Source organism: Balaenoptera ricei, chromosome 19, assembly GCF_028023285.1.
Source record: "Balaenoptera ricei isolate mBalRic1 chromosome 19, mBalRic1.hap2, whole genome shotgun sequence".
Taxonomy (NCBI): Eukaryota; Metazoa; Chordata; class Mammalia; order Artiodactyla; family Balaenopteridae; genus Balaenoptera; species Balaenoptera ricei.
This window is the reverse complement of record NC_082657.1, coordinates 36,733,930-36,749,311: the sequence shown is the minus strand read 5'-3', so window position 1 is coordinate 36,749,311 and position 15,382 is coordinate 36,733,930. Positions and strand designations below refer to the sequence as shown.

Sequence of the window (15,382 nt, the reverse complement as noted above, 5' to 3'; positions counted from 1 at the left end):
CCCTGAGAATAATAGGAGAGTTTGAGTTCACTGAGCTTCTCAGAAAAGATGGGTGATGGGGGACAGGGGTGAAAAGTGTGCCCCCTTTTCCAGTCAAACAAGGCTGAATAAAAGAGGACCCCACTGGAACACCAGCAGAAAATGTCTGTTTCTAGTCTGGGCAGGCTGTGCCAAATCTGCTCCTGCCCCTCTATGGGGACACCTGCTGGGTGGAGGGTGGAGTGGGTCACACTTTAAGGATGATTAAGAAAAAAAGAAAGCGTGTTATCCCTAAGCAAGTTGTGGGAATGGACCCAGGTGGAGTGCTGCCAGTGCGGCCCTAATGAACACACTTTATTCACCTGTCTGGAGCCTCAAAGACACACAGAAATGAGCGCCCAGCACTCCCTCTGGATTCCTCTGATTACAGAGAGAATTTAAGACCTTACTCCCCAACCCTCTACAACCTCCCAACTGGTGAAAAGCCCCCACTAACCCACAGGTTGTTGGGAGAAGGGCCAAGATAGTCAACAGCATCTAAACATTGGTTATTTTTTCTGACTACAAAAGAAAAATCAAGTGATTCACAGACTCAGAGGCACTTAATGTATCTCCTTGCAGTTCTTTTTCTATGCATTTGTTACAAGCCTGAGAACTTATCTACTGAGTATGTATATACACTTTGGTGCAAAGCAAAGCAAAGCAAAAGAACATACATTGTATTATATGTTATTGTATTATATGTTCTTATTGCAGAGGAAAAGGTCTGGAAGGATACACACCAAACTGGGAATGTGGAAAGGAAAGAAGAACACTCTTCACTTTTAACCTCACTGACTGAGTTTCTTGAAGAATGTTTAGTAACTATATTCTACTGTATGAGTTTCTTTTGCTGTTATAACAAATTACCACAAACTTGGTGGCTTAAAACAACACAGGTTTATTATCTTATAGTTCAAGAGGTCAGAAGTTCGAAATGGGTGTCATTGGACTAAAATCAAGGTGTTGGCAGGGCTGCATTCCTTCTGGAATTGCTAGGTGAGAATGTTTCCTTACCTTTTCCAGTTTCTGGAGGCTGACTACAATTCTTGGCTCATGGCCCCCTTCCACCTGTAGAGCCAGCAATTGCATCACGCTGACCTCTGCTTCCATCTTCACATCTACTTCATTGGCTCTCCTGCCTCTCTTTCCTTTATCAGGACCCTTGTGATTATATTAAGCCCACTTGGCTAATCCTGGATAATCTCCCCATCTCAAAATCCTTAATTTAATCGCATCTGCAAAGCCTCTTTTTCCATGTAAAGTAATATATTCACATATTCACAGGTCACAGAGATTAGAAAGTAGAGATCTCTGGGGAACAAGGCGGAGACTGTGGCATTATTCTGCTTACCACAATGACTTGTGTGATTTTTTAAAAACCTATTAAAAAACCTCATATAATAAAATTTTTTTCATCACTAAAAATTCCTGATAATCATAATTTCTAACGATGCCTAATATTTCACTGTAGGGATACACGATTTATTTAACTGGTCCCCCAGTTGGGGATATTTAGGTTGTTTAACATTTTCATGATTTTAAAGATGATGATTTTCATGATGAACATCTTTAGGTCTTTGGGGGGATATACTGAATCAGAAATGGGTTAAGGAAATGGACTTGGTGGTCAGAAAGACCAGAGTTCAAATCCAGGCTCTGCCTCAATTATCCATGTCATTGGAGTCTTGGTTTCCACAACTGCAAAAAGGAGATCCTTACAACAGCTCCAAGCTCACTGGATTTTTAAACAGCTTTCTTGAGATATAATTCACATACTATACAATCCACCCAGTTAAGGGGTAAATTCAATGGTTTTTAGCCTCTGGGTTTTTGCAGGATTCAATGATATTGAACACACAAATTGTCACTACCATTAATAACTCTTTGATCATAATTGCCATCATTTTCTTGGGCTAGGTTCTAAGGATCAGCAATATAGCATAAAAGCCTGTAAACCTCTCAAATGTTTTGGACATAGGCCTTGGAAAGATAGAAGGTGTTCTTGTGAGGGTTTTTAAATTATGGGAGGGGGGTTGGGGGTTATTTTTTAGTATCTGGATAGAATTTGGGGGCATAGGAGGAGCTGGTATTAAATTCTTGGGCCAGTTGACTCAAGATGCCCTCTTTCATTCTCCCTTGTGTAACCCTGAATTATGCTCCTCCCCAAACCCACACACACAGAGTAATTAGGGGAGGTTGATTCTGGTTCACTGAATGTGTCCCTACCCTGTCTGCCATCCCTGCAGAGCCACTGGCCTGTCCTTCTCCATATCCAAGTGAATCTTACTCCTTCAGTGTAAGCTGCATTGGTACCATCTTCAGTCGCCCATCTTAATTCACACCAAGCACACTGCATGGCAAACTGGCAGGAAGGAGAGGAGGCGGGTCTCTACCAAGTCCATGGAGTGCCTAACCTACCTACCAAGAAACGGCAAAAGAATACTCCATGTGGCCGTGGGAGGACCGACTGCAGGTTTCAGGGCTGAGCTAGCCAAGTGTCAGCCAAATCCAAGGGCATTTTGCACCAGAGTGATGTGTGGGCAAATCCTCAGGCATCCCGGCAGGTGTGGGAGCAGGTTATGTGAGATGGGTGTGGGTTAGGTGGTGAGGGATGAGAGAAAGGTGCAGGGAGGGTAGGTGGGGTCAGAGATGGGTGGGGGTGGAGGTAAGGAATGGGACCCCAGCTGGGACTGGACCTAGTAGTTAGACCAGCAGTTTGGAACCCTTTTTGGGCCATGGCCTCCTTTGAGAATCTGATGGATGCTAAGGACAGAATGCACACACACCCACATGCATAAACACACACACATACACACACACACATATACACACACACTGACCCACAAATTTGCACAGTGTCAAGGTTTCCTTGAACCTAGGAAGCTCATCCAAGGGCTCAGAATTGAAAACCTCTGGTCTAGACTAGTTCACAGGGACTTGTCAGAAAGAAATCCTAAGGCTGCATTAAGAATTTGAGAACGGGGCTTCCCTGGTGGTGCAGTGGTTGAGAATCTGCCTGCCAATGCAGGGGACACGGGTTCGAGCCCTGGTCCGGGAGGATCCCACATGCCGCGGAGCAACTAGGCCCGTGAGCCACAACTACTGAGCCTGCGCGTCTGGAGCCTGTGTTCCGCAACAAGAGAGGCCATGATAGTGAGAGGCCGGTGCACCGTGATGAAGAGTGGCCCCTGCTTGCCACAACTAGAGAAAGCCCTAGCACAGAAACAAAGACCCAACACAGCCATAAATAAATAAATAAATAAATTTTAAAAAATAAAAAAATTAAAATTAAAAAAAAAAAAAGAGAATTTGAGAACGTTTGTGTCTTCTCATGCAACAGAGATTTAGGGAGGTCTGCAGGTTTGGGAATTAAATTCCAAAGCCCACTTATTCCATAAATGCTTTATTTATTTTCTTCCAGTTTTTATTTTGAAAATTTTCAAAGTACCAAAAAATTGCAAGCTCGTGTAGTCCAATCACATTCTCCAACTGTCAACATTTCTCTCTAATCTCTCCCCTCTCCCTTGCATGCTTGTGCTCTCAGGAACCCATGTTTTTTTGGAGAAGCATTTGAGAGTAAGTTGCAGATATTATGATACTTCATCCCTAAACACTTGGCATATAACTCCTAAGATCAAGCGAGTCTCCTGCCTAACCACAACATAATCTTCACACTCATAAAATTTAACATTGATACAATACTTTTATGTAGTATACATCCTATATTCAAATTTCCCCAGTAGTCCCAATACATAGTATCCTTTTAGCAGTATTCTTTCTCCTTCCCTTCCTCCCTCCGTCTTTCTTTCCTTTCCTTCCTACCTTTTCATTCAGGATAGAATCCAGAATGATACACTTCATTTTGTTATATCTCTCAGGCTCTTTAATCAAGAGCACTACTCCAGAGTTTTGGTTTTTTGTTTTGTTTTCTCTTGTGACACATCTTTTTGAAGAGTCCAGGCTAGTTGTTTTGCAGAATGCTCCCCAGTTTGGATTTGTCTGATTAAAGTTAAAATCTGGGGGCAAATGTTGTGTCCCTTCTTGACGCATGACATCAGAGGGTCAGTTGGTCCCTTACTGATGATGTTAAGTTTGATCCATGATTAGCATGATGACCTCCAGGTTGCCCTTTGTCATTAATACATGCTCTGTAGGGTAACACTGTATTCATTGAAAGCCTTGAGCTGTGGCAGATGCTGCGTGAGACCGCGGTGAGCATCCAGACTCAGTTTTTGTTCTCATGCTGTTTCTACAGTGGGGGAAACAGACAATAACCTAGGAAACAAATAATTAGAAAATATGCAGTTTTCTGAAGAATGTGGGTGGGTGCTGGGATAGAGCACTATCAACTCTAACATTTAACGTGAACTTAAAGGTGAGCCTTGAAGAGGAAAAAGGAGTCAGGCATAGGAAGATGGGAGTGGAGGGGGTGGAGGTGGCCCTGGTCAAGCTTGGAGGGTAGAAAAGAACCGAAAGATGGGCATGTGGTGATCTCAAGGAGAGAAAAGTGATAGGAGAAAGGCCCTGGTCTGATAATAATAATATTGAGCATGTAGTATCTGCTATCTAAGTGTATTACATGGCTTACCTTGTCTAATTTTCCCCATAGCCCTGTGAAGTAGGTGCCATTACTATTTTTATGCTGTAAAATCTACAGCACAGAGAGATTAAGTTATCGGCCCAAGGTCACACAGCTTGTAAGTAGCAGGGCTGGGATTCAGACCTGGGATGGATCTGACTCCACAGTCTGTGCCCTTAACTATATCAAAAAGGAGGAAACACGGTCTCACCTAGAAAACAGAATATGAAAAAGGACTGGAGTCAGAGCAACCTGGGCTGAGTGAGGAAGTTCTGTTGACAAAAAAAAATGTGGGATGGGAAAGCAAGACAAAAGAAAGGCCCAGAAGATCAAAGAGAGAAGAGCGTTCAGGGCTAGAAGACAACATAATAAAATAGGCCAAAGTTTGGTTGGCTACCCCACCCTCAGTCCATGCCCCTAGCCTGTCCCTGCCGGCAGGACTCTCACAATTCTTCCCCTGCTCTCTGTGGTCCCAAACAAAACCAGGGTACTTACATGGTCTCAAAGTATCTCCCCACAAATTGCTTATTAATTACAAAGGGAAAAATAGGAACTTCACAGTGAGCAACCCGGCTGACTCCAACTTAACCAAGTGACAGAAGTGAACATACAGAGGGTTCTTAGGGAAGGTTCTGGAAGGAAATTTGGGGGAAAGCGTAAAAGAAGGGTTTCGTGAGAAAGGCTCTGGATGAGGAGAGAAGGGGAAGTCTGGAGGTTCAAGAGTCTCTGGGTGACAGGGCAGGGTCCATTGGGGGAAGACGGGGTGTCTCTGGGAGGGATGGGGAACTCTCTTGAGTAGGAGAGGTTCTGAGAGGTAAGAGCGAGTCATTAGGGAGGGACTCGATGGGAACTTTGGGTGACAAAAAGGTCACAACAGGGTCCGTTTGGGAGGTTGGGCTGGGTAAACTCTGGATGACGAGAGGGTAGAGAGCTTTGGGTAAGGGTCTCTAGGAGAGTCCTAAAAGGGTATACGAGGGGTAAGCCTCTAGGGCAGTAGCCTGTGGGTGGACGAGGCTCCGTGATGAGTGCATTAGGCCAGACCGAGGATGGGGAGACTTGGAAGGTAGCCTTGGAGGGCGGGGCCGGGGGGCGGGGCCGGACCGCTGGGCGGGTCCCCCCGCGCAGCAGGGGGCGCTGTGAGCCCGGGAGGCCTCGGGCCGGGCGACGGCCGCTCCTAGTGAGCGCGGTCCCTTTTCCGGGTATCCTCCTCCTCCTCCTCCTTCTTCGCCACCGCCGCCGCCGCTACCCTTTTCCCGGCCGGCGGCTGCCGCTGCTGGTGCAGCCATCGCCACCGCCGCCGCCGCCGCCGCCGCCGCGGGGCCGCGAGCCAAGCGGAGGCCGCCGCGGAGCGCGAGAGCCTCCCGCCCCGCCGCCCCGCCGGCCGCTCCAGGGCCGGGCCGGCTCGGCCGGCGCCCCCCGCGCCCCCAGCCCGCCCGCCCCCGCGGGCCCGGCCTGGCGCGGACGCCCGCAGCCGCGCTCCTCCTCCTCCTCCGGCGGCCCGCTGCCCGCCGCCTCCTCCGCCCGCCGCCCCGCGACCCCCGCCGCGCCGCCGCCGCCTTCGGCGCCCCGCGGCGCCCCCCGGTCCCGCCCGCCATGCCCGGCCCGGCCGCGGGCAGCAGGGCCCGGGTCTACGCCGAGGTGAACAGCCTGAGGAGCCGCGAGTACTGGGACTATGAGGCTCACGTCCCGAGCTGGGGGTAAAGCCGCCGCCGTCCCCCGCCGGGCCTTCTCACCCCCACCCCCGCCCGGCCGCCCCCCGATGCAGACCGCACTCGCTCCCCGCGATCTGTCCCCCAGCGATCTGTCTCCCCTCTGGGCCCGTGCTTCCTCGGGTCTGGGGTGGGCGGCAGACCCCCCCACACACACACTATGTTCTCGTCTCCCTCTCCCCCTTCTCGTTCCTTCCTCTCCGCCGTGCGCACCCCTCTCTCCCGCTCACCCCAGGGAATGCTTTCTTACTGACAAGTGTAGGGGTCCAGAGACCAGAGCCTGGTGCAAGTGAGGGAGCGGCCCTTCTCACGGTTTGGGGTTTCTATTGGGGTGGGAAGTCAGCAGCTGTACTCTTGAGCTATTAAAATTCTCTGCCTTTTTAGTTTTTTGAAATGAGGCTGGGTGCGAGGAAATTTTTTAAAGCCGTCCAGATTCTCAAAGGAGGAGCTGCCTACCTTCGGCATGTGAAGTATAAGGCAGGTGCTGTGGGCAGAGGGGCACTTCGGAGCCTCCAGGATGGTGATTCTTTGCTCACCTCTCTAGATTGGCTCAGACCCGTGCCTTCCTACCTCATCTCCCCCAAGTTAATGAGGGACCAGTTAGGTTCGGATCTGCGTCCAGTGAAGGGAGCCAAGTTTATGTTGTGGCTTTCATTTAGGTAATGAGTCGTGGCATGATGTATATAGACAGTTCCAAGTGCTTGATTAATGGAAGCGGCTGGATGGGGGTGTGTAGTGGGCATAGGCTCAGTTAATCCCAAATGCTGGCATTTATGTGTCCCTCTTTCTTGCCTTTCACAGTAATCAAGATGATTACCAGCTGGTTCGAAAACTCGGTCGGGGGAAGTATAGTGAAGTATTTGAGGCCATTAACATCACCAACAATGAGAGAGTGGTTGTAAAAATTCTCAAGGTGAGTGTCTTATGAGTGGCATTAAAATTTCTTTTTCACAGGTCAGGAGGATATAAACTACGCCAGCCACATTCTAGAATGAGTAGTACAAGCTCTCATTTTGCATATCTTCTGCCTGATGTCTCTCTGCTACTCCTCCCACTCCGTTTTCCTGTGAACTTTCAAGAAAATACGCAGACCTGTTCCAAATCTATGCATGATAGTTCAGGAACGTTCTTGTTCTGAAATGTAATTACGGGGTCCCAAAGTGAAAATTCCAAAGGGGCTCCATTTGTTACAAAGTAAACAGGTATTCAGGAGCAAGAAGAGCCTTTTCATGAAGATCCCCTCAATCCAGGAGCTCCTTGAGTACTGAGTTTGTTATTCCAGAGAGAAAGTTGGAAACAGAGTAGCTTCAAAGATGAGCTTGAAGCCTGAGTGGAGGGAAACACCTCAGTGGATAATCACTTGTTTTTTCTCCTTTGGTGATAAAAGTTTCAGGTGGGGTGGATATAGTGAGTCAATTGTGTCAGGAAGGTTCATTGTTGCTTATCAGCTAGTAAAAGTGAAGTTGGGAGCAGTGGAGAATACACTTAAAATCACTAAAATAATAATGGGAACAAAACAGCCTGAATCTGGTTTAGCAGCCTAAGTTTGTTAAAGATACACCTTTGTCATCTCTTGAATGAAGGCATGATCTTAATGAGCATGAAGAGTTGGCTAAATTATCTTCAGGTAACTGTGTAGCTTTGATAATGTTTTATAGGGTGTACTAAAAAGTAATTCTTAGAATCTGTGAAGGGTATTCATCATTGCCAGATTATTTAATATGTGTGCATGTCATTTAGTGAAATCTTGAGATGACCAAAGAGTTAGTTAATATAAGCACTTTTACACATACAAGAGTTACATTGTGGCCATTTTGAAGAGGCTTTGTGAATAAGAATATGGGATTGAAAAGATGTTTTTGTATCTTAAGTAGAGTTAGGGCAGCTGTGTCCCTATTTAGAAAGAGGGGTCAGGCTTAGACTGTCTGAAAATCACCTTTCCAAAAAGTGATCATCTCTATTACGCAGTACCATCCTGGCCTAGTGATGAAGAGGCAGGATTGCAGTTGAGAGAAATAGGCAAATTATTTGTGCTGTCAGAAACACGGGGGTAAGAAGTGAGGAACTGATTTTAAAGATGTGGAGTTTTTGACTCTTCTCTTCCCTAAATATGAATTGCACCTACAGAGTCACGTGATCTTTTTTGTTTGTTTTTCTTCACAAGCATAAATATTGAAAGAAATGTTCTCTTCAGAGAAATCACCTGGCAAAGGCATACAATTTTTTTCTTTATACATTATAATAAATGTTTTTAATATAAGCTGCTTAAAATTTCTTTAGGAAATTTTAAGCAAGGCATAAATTGAAATTAGGAATATCCACATTCCATTGCTGTACATTCAGAAGAATGAACTGCTGACTCTAAAGCAATTCCAGAAAAATGTCTAAACATGTGTGCGACGGTAGCATTTTTAGAGTAAGTGTGCAACTTCCTGTAGTGTCTTTTTTGAAAAGGAACAACATTCAGGTGTACATGTAAATAACAGTACATTCATTTAGGGAAGCATCACGTTGCCCTTTAGTCATCCTTGTAGAGAGCTTCATAGCCTCAGTTGCTGGATAGCTTTTCCCCTGCTCTAAAGATTCGGAGGATATGTTTAGGGAACCCAATATGGAAGCTGAAGGTTATTTTTAACCGACAAGAAATGTAGGCACAAAGAAACATATCTCACATCACTATGTTGAAATAACCCTTAGCCAGAACTCCTGTTTGCTATTTCTTCCTGTCTCTTACTGCTCATTTTAGCACTGGGTTATAAGATCTTAACGTTGAGCACAGAGTAAGTTCCAGTGTTCTCGAATAAGACTTGGGAGGCCCCCTTGATGCTCTAGCTAATGAAGTGTTGTTTCTTGTATCTTTTCCACACAAGTTCTTCTCAGAGTGCAGCCTGAACCACCTTGTTTCCACTGGTGAAAACTACACTCACTTTCTGTTTTTCAAAGCCCTGTGACATTTCTGTCCAGATTTTGTTCTGTCTGATGGATGGAGTAAGAAACTATTAATGGTATTGTTGGGTTTTCTCGTTCTGACAGGCTGAATTAAAGTAGATTAAAAGTATTGTTTTTTAAAAAGAATAGGGTCTTTACTCAGTAAAGTGCCCCTATTCAGATAAGTCAAAGTTATGACTAATACCTACTGTTGTGGTGCTTGGCCACAGGAAATTAGTTCCTTAACAGAGTGCTGGTTGCTCATAATTTGAAGGAATCCAGAAAAAGCTTCCTTTTCATCTAGGCGTACTGTATTTCAACTTCAAGAAGGAATTATATATTGATGTGCACATTGTGACTGAGACAGAGGGTACATTCCTTGAGGACAGGGGCTGCCTGCTTTTTTGGCGAACATTCCATCCAGTCCTTTTCAATATATGACAATGGTTGGATGACGAATGACCACAGAGGGATTTTATATCATTTAATTTACATCAGTAGATTTCTCAGTATTTTTGTGATGAGAAGATATTGGGGCTATTAAGAGGTTTTAGGAATTTAGAAATTGGTGAGCAAAATGTTTCTGTCTATGCTGAAGTGAGATCCTGAGTCTGAAATCTTCAAAGAAAACTTTCCAATCAATAGGGAGGTCATATCTTTTTTGACAGAAATTGTTTTGAGGAGAAAAGGCCGAGGATGGGGGGCGGGGGTGGTAAGGGTTAATATAGCAGGGTAGAAAACCACTTTTGTGCCTGAGGTTTCATCTTGATTTTGAAAAGTCAACTTTTCAGTTCCTTTGTAGACCTCTTAGGAAGGTATAGACAGAAATAAAAACATTTGGCCATTTTGGACAACTTATAGCACTTTGTGAGTATCACCTATGTATGGATTTCATCTCTTCTTAGAGTCCTTGGGATCCTTCAAATTCAACTGCTATTTTCTAAGTAGAAGTTAAGAGCAATACCAGTTTTTAAAAAACAAATGTGCAGGCTTTTGGACCCATGCTGCAAGGACTGGAAATCCTCATATTAGGCTTCCTGTTGGTAGTCTTATTTTTTATTTTTTAAAATTATTTATTTATTTATTTATTCTTGGCTGTGTTGGGTCTTCGTTTCTGTGTGAGGGCTTTCTCCAGTTGCGGCAAGCGGGGGCCGCTCTTCATCGCGGTGCGCAGGCCTCTCACTATCGCGGCCTCTCTTGTTGCGGAGCACAGGCTCCAGACGCGCAGGCTCAGTAGTTGTGGCTCACGGGCCTAGTTGCTCCGCGGCATGTGGGATCTTCCCAGACCAGGGCTCGAACCCGTGTCCCCTGCATTGGCAGGCAGATTCTCAACCACTGCGCCACCAGGGAAGCCCGGTAGTCTTATTTTATACAAAGAGCTTGGCTGTCCATTTTTTCCCCCCAGAAATAATTATCAAGCTTCAAACAAAGAATGATGGTAATACAAGTTTATCTTTTCAGCATGTTTAGCCTACTTGTTTGTAGGTATATTTAGATTTTTGTACTTGCAGGAGGTAGTGTTAAAAGAAGGATGAGATGACTATTGATTACAGATTTTTTTAGTTACTTCATAGTGGGCTTCCTAGTGGGCGGGTGGCTGTTTAGGTTATATCAAAATGATGTTTGCTCTGTGCTTTCTCCTTTATTTCTACTTCATCAGCTGCTAGGTTTTTTACCCTCCTTTTACTTTATTAGGCAAGTGTGCCAAGACATCATTGTCCTGAAACAAGACATTAATACTAATTTATCTAAATTTTTTGGTGATTTCTAGTTTCTACACACGTCTCATGGTATAAAAAGTGTTAAAAAGAGTATTATTAAAGTATTAAAAATAAAAATTTGGGGACTTCCCTGGTGGTCCAGTGGCTAAGACTCCACGATCCCAATGCAGGGGGTCTGGGTTCGATCCCTGGTCAGGGAACTAGATCCTGCCTACAGCAACAAAGATCCCGCGTGCTGCAACTAAGACCCGGCACAGCCAAATAAATAAATGAATAAATATTAAAAAAAAAAAAAAAATTGTGAACCTAGTCAGTGCTGTTTCTAATATTGTGGTTGTGGGGTCAGACATTGAGAGTGTGGTTAACCTGTGAAACAGAATCACAGGATAGGGGAGTGCAGGTATTATTAGAACCCAGCCTCTTTTTTACAGACCCAGGGGAACCTGCAGTTTGCTCAGGGTTCCATGGCTGGTGGGGGGCAGAAGCACTAGGTTCACGACCTTCGGTCCCTGCCATGGAGTCTTGGTAGATGTGAGGGGCACAAGTAGGACATTTGCTGGATGTTCTGAACTGTACTGGAAAGATGGCCAAACACTCACTGGAAGTCAAATGGAATTAATTTGTTTCCAATGATTTTTGGAGTTATTCTTCTGAAGGGAAATATTTGACATCAGAGGGTTACTGGTTGAAGTGTGGGATAGATGAAAGCCCAGAGAGCCATAGGGACCCAGACTTGGGTTCTCTGGTTTGTATCCACAGCAGCATGTTTAATGCGTAAGTGAAATGTTACTTTCCTTTCTTGTTTGACACCACAAGAACAAGTGTTTTTATACTTTTTTAACCCATACAGTTCTTCCAAGTCTCATCCTGATCGCTTGCTCAGGGAGCAGAACCAGTAGTAGAAAGGACTGTACCATCCTCTCCATGAGATTCAGAAGGCCTGCTATGTGCCTCACATTTTTAAATAAAAAATGTTTTTTTAATCTAGAATAAACAGTTCAAGACGTTGATAATGTAATTGAGAAGACGAGAGCTGAAAGATTAGGGGCAAATTTGCTGTGAAGAAATAAACACTGCTCTGCTCAGATAATGTTTATATTTAGGTCAGTCGTAATGGATTTTAGAGATGCTACCAGGGTAATAAAATAAAAGCCATCATCCAGACTGAGCTTTCTTTCTACTCTATCCTACATTCCTGACAACCATTGTTCATCGTAATTGTTTATTGCAGGTGATGAAATTAATCTTAGTGGGGCAGTTGTTGCTTTGGTAGTGGAATAAAAGTAATCCCAGATTTGAAAGTTCTGAGCTATATTCCTGCCTTCCTTGAATTTATCAGTTCAGTTATGCCTGGAAAGAAATTAAAACAGGACTTTGCCTATTAACATTTGCTGGCATTTATTGAGGTCATAATTCTTACGCCTTTGGTAGACATTACTTTGCAAATTCAGTCACAATTAAATGCTGGTAATTGAAATCATTCTCAGATCTGGCTTTTTAAAAATCTGCTGTGAATAAATAGGACAGATTACTGGCCTTATCAACTTTTGTCTTTCTAAGCAGCCAATACTAAATTGGTCTTTTGTTTTAAAATGTTTAATGTTGGTGAATAGGGAAAGAGAAAAAGGACCTTACTCTTGGATTACATTGAACAAGGTTCTCCTGAATAGCTGGGACTCTTCGCCTGTGAGCAGAAACGTTCTGAAAAAAATCTGTTTTTCTTTCTTTTCAGAGCTCATGCACAGAACATTTTAAATGAGTTTTTCCCCTTTAAATATTCTCTCTAGGTGTGTGCCAAAATTAATTTATTATTGAAACTTGATTTAATACTTTAATTTCTTTTTTAGCTTTTTGCCATTTTATCTACTAGACTTTGAGTTTAAATTTTTTTGTTTTGTTAAGCAGCTAAACTGATTCAGTTAGAACCAGATATTCTCTGAATTGGAATAAATGAACCTTAGGTGAGACAGGGACTTTTTCTAGCATGCAGGATGAAATGTGAAATGATGTGATTGTGATGGAAATGTATTCTCCACTTTAGTGACGGTGAATGAATGCAGACAGTGGGCTAGAGGGTCAGAGCATCCTTATTTCTATAAAAATTCATGGTCTATTTTCCTTCGGATGCAAGGATCCTCCCTTATAAATCCTAACTTTTTCTCTTCAGTTCTTTTTATAGACTTTAAATCTTTGCTTTCACTCCCTAGGAGCTCATTGGTTTTTCAGCTTCTGGAGCATCTCTTAGGTTCAGAGGAGTGAGCTTGAGGCTAAAGGGAGTTACCCGTAGCCTGGGTCCTGTAGAGACTTGGTGCCCTTGCTTTGGAGGGGAGTGTCCTGAGCTGTACAGCACTCTCCTTTTTCTTACAGTCTCTTTGTCTTTTGTCAGTATGTGAGAACTCCAGCTGCAGTGTGACTCCATTGTGCCGCTTCAGAATTGTCCTGCTGTCCCCAGTCTCTAGTTTGGGAAGTTATTGGACAGGTGACAATTGGGCAAAAAAATATGCTTCACGTGCTCTATAAGTTACCTTAGACATAATGAAAAATATGTTCATCTTAACTGGGTTGTCCAGGAACTGGGTACCTGCCTGATCTGTTGCTGAATAACGGGAGAACAAAGCAAGGCTTTATATGGGGCATTGTCATAGGAGCAACTTATTTAATGGGTTACCCCTGTACTAATTTACTGTTAGAGGGAGAAGAGGGATTTTGGTGAACACAGGCTTCTTCTGGCTGTTGTGTTTTTCTCCCTCTGTTGCCACTCCCACAGATGTGTAACTGCTTTCCAGTAGTGACTCTAGAATTCTAGACTATTGCCTCTAGAATTTTCTTACATTGAATATACTGGTATCGTTGGCTAAATTTTTAGATATGATAGCCAGCTTTTATTTTTCTTTTAACTTACTAACAAAATTTCAGACTTACAGAAAAATTGCAAAAATTCCCGTATCTCTCACCCAGATTTCTCAAATATTGACATTTGTTTTATTCTTCTCTCTCACTCTCTCATATATATACACATAGATGTGTATGTGTGTGCATATAAATAATTATATTTCTTTTACATGTCTTAAGTGCCTGAGAGGAAATTGCAGTCATCCCTAATTTCCTCTGTTTCCTAAAAACAAGAACAATTGCTTACATAACCCACAATGCCATGATCAAAAATCAGAAATTAACACTGATGCAGTGCTGTTAATCTACAGCTCTCATTCTCATTTGCCAGTTGTCCTTATAATGTTCTTTATAGCAAAGGAAAATCCCAGACCATGTGTTATATTGAGTTGTCATCTTTTTAAACTGGAATAGTTGTTCAGTCTGTGTGTTTCATGACATTGACATTTTTGAAGCTTATAGGCTACTTATTTTGTAGTATATCCTTCTCTGGCTGTTTTCTGACCAAGTTGTACTTCATATTCAAGTGCTTCATTTTCCCAAAATATTGAGCTCTGTAATTATGAAAAAGGGAAGTAAGGAGTAAAATTCCTAAGTGGACGTGGGGAAGAACCACAGTAGCCAGATCTATTCTACTGAAAACCCTGACCAAGTGGAGTGGCCATGATTGTGGCAGCTGGCTTGGAAGAATGCAGCCAGATTCCAGTCTCTCAACTGAGCACCCTCTTACAGGTGATGCAGTTGTTCTGTATTTCATAATCTCTCTGTTTTGTTGTGTGTTCAAAGCTGTAGCTTGGTGACCAACAAGAGGTTTCTCTGGCATGTGTGTATATTACATCTCCCCCCATCCCACCACCACCACCACCACCACATACACACAAGGCTTTTTCAGTCTTGTTTCGTGGCTAATCCATTGGACTCTTTTTGCCTGTGCTTTTTATAACAGTGTCTCAGTGGTGGAATACTCCTTTTCCTCAGTTATGTTTCTTCCATAGCCACACTTGGGAAATGAAAGCGCAGTGGCTAAGAGTGAGGCCTACAGTCAGACTGTCTAGATTTGAATCCTGCCCCCACTTTTTAGAATTAGCTGTGCGACCTTGGGCAAATAGCTCAACTTGCCTGAGTCTACTGCATAGGAATTTTGTGAGGATGAAATATGATTTATTACTAACTAAAATTTTGAAAATAATAAAGCTCACATTTATTGACTGCTTCCTATATGCCAGTCACTGTTTAAGTACTTTATAAGTACTTTATAAAGCATGATTGATTATGATAATGCTTATTTTTCCAGAACTACTTTTATTCTTCTTCAAACTCTTTAGCCCATTTAAGACAAGAAATAACATGTATAATGCTAGTATTTCTTTTTTTTTTTTTTTTTTTTTTTTTAAATTTATTTATTTATTTATTTTTGGCTGTGTTGGGTCTTCGTTTCTGTGCGAGGGCTTTCTCTAGTTGTGGCAAGCGGGGGCCACTCTTCATCGCGGTGCGCGGGCCTCTCACTATCGTGGCCTCTCCTGTTGCGGAGC

The 15,382-nt window shown here is 43.5% G+C and overlaps 1 protein-coding gene across 2 annotated transcripts in view; it reads left to right on the top strand.

Moving 5' to 3' along the window:
- The first annotated feature begins 6,158 nt into the window (after positions 1–6,158).
- Positions 6,159–15,382, top strand: part of CSNK2A2 (casein kinase 2 alpha 2) — a 39,248-nt gene continuing 30,024 nt past the window's right edge. Inside the window, exons 1-2 of one of the 2 annotated variants that reach the window (XM_059904387.1) lie at positions 6,159–6,297; positions 7,111–7,222. In XM_059904387.1, the coding sequence (XP_059760370.1) occupies positions 6,194–6,297; positions 7,111–7,222 (216 nt within the window). In that variant the 5' untranslated portion in view covers positions 6,159–6,193. The remainder of the gene's footprint in view (positions 6,298–7,110; positions 7,223–15,382) is intronic. The other variant, XM_059904388.1, reaches the window with a different exon arrangement.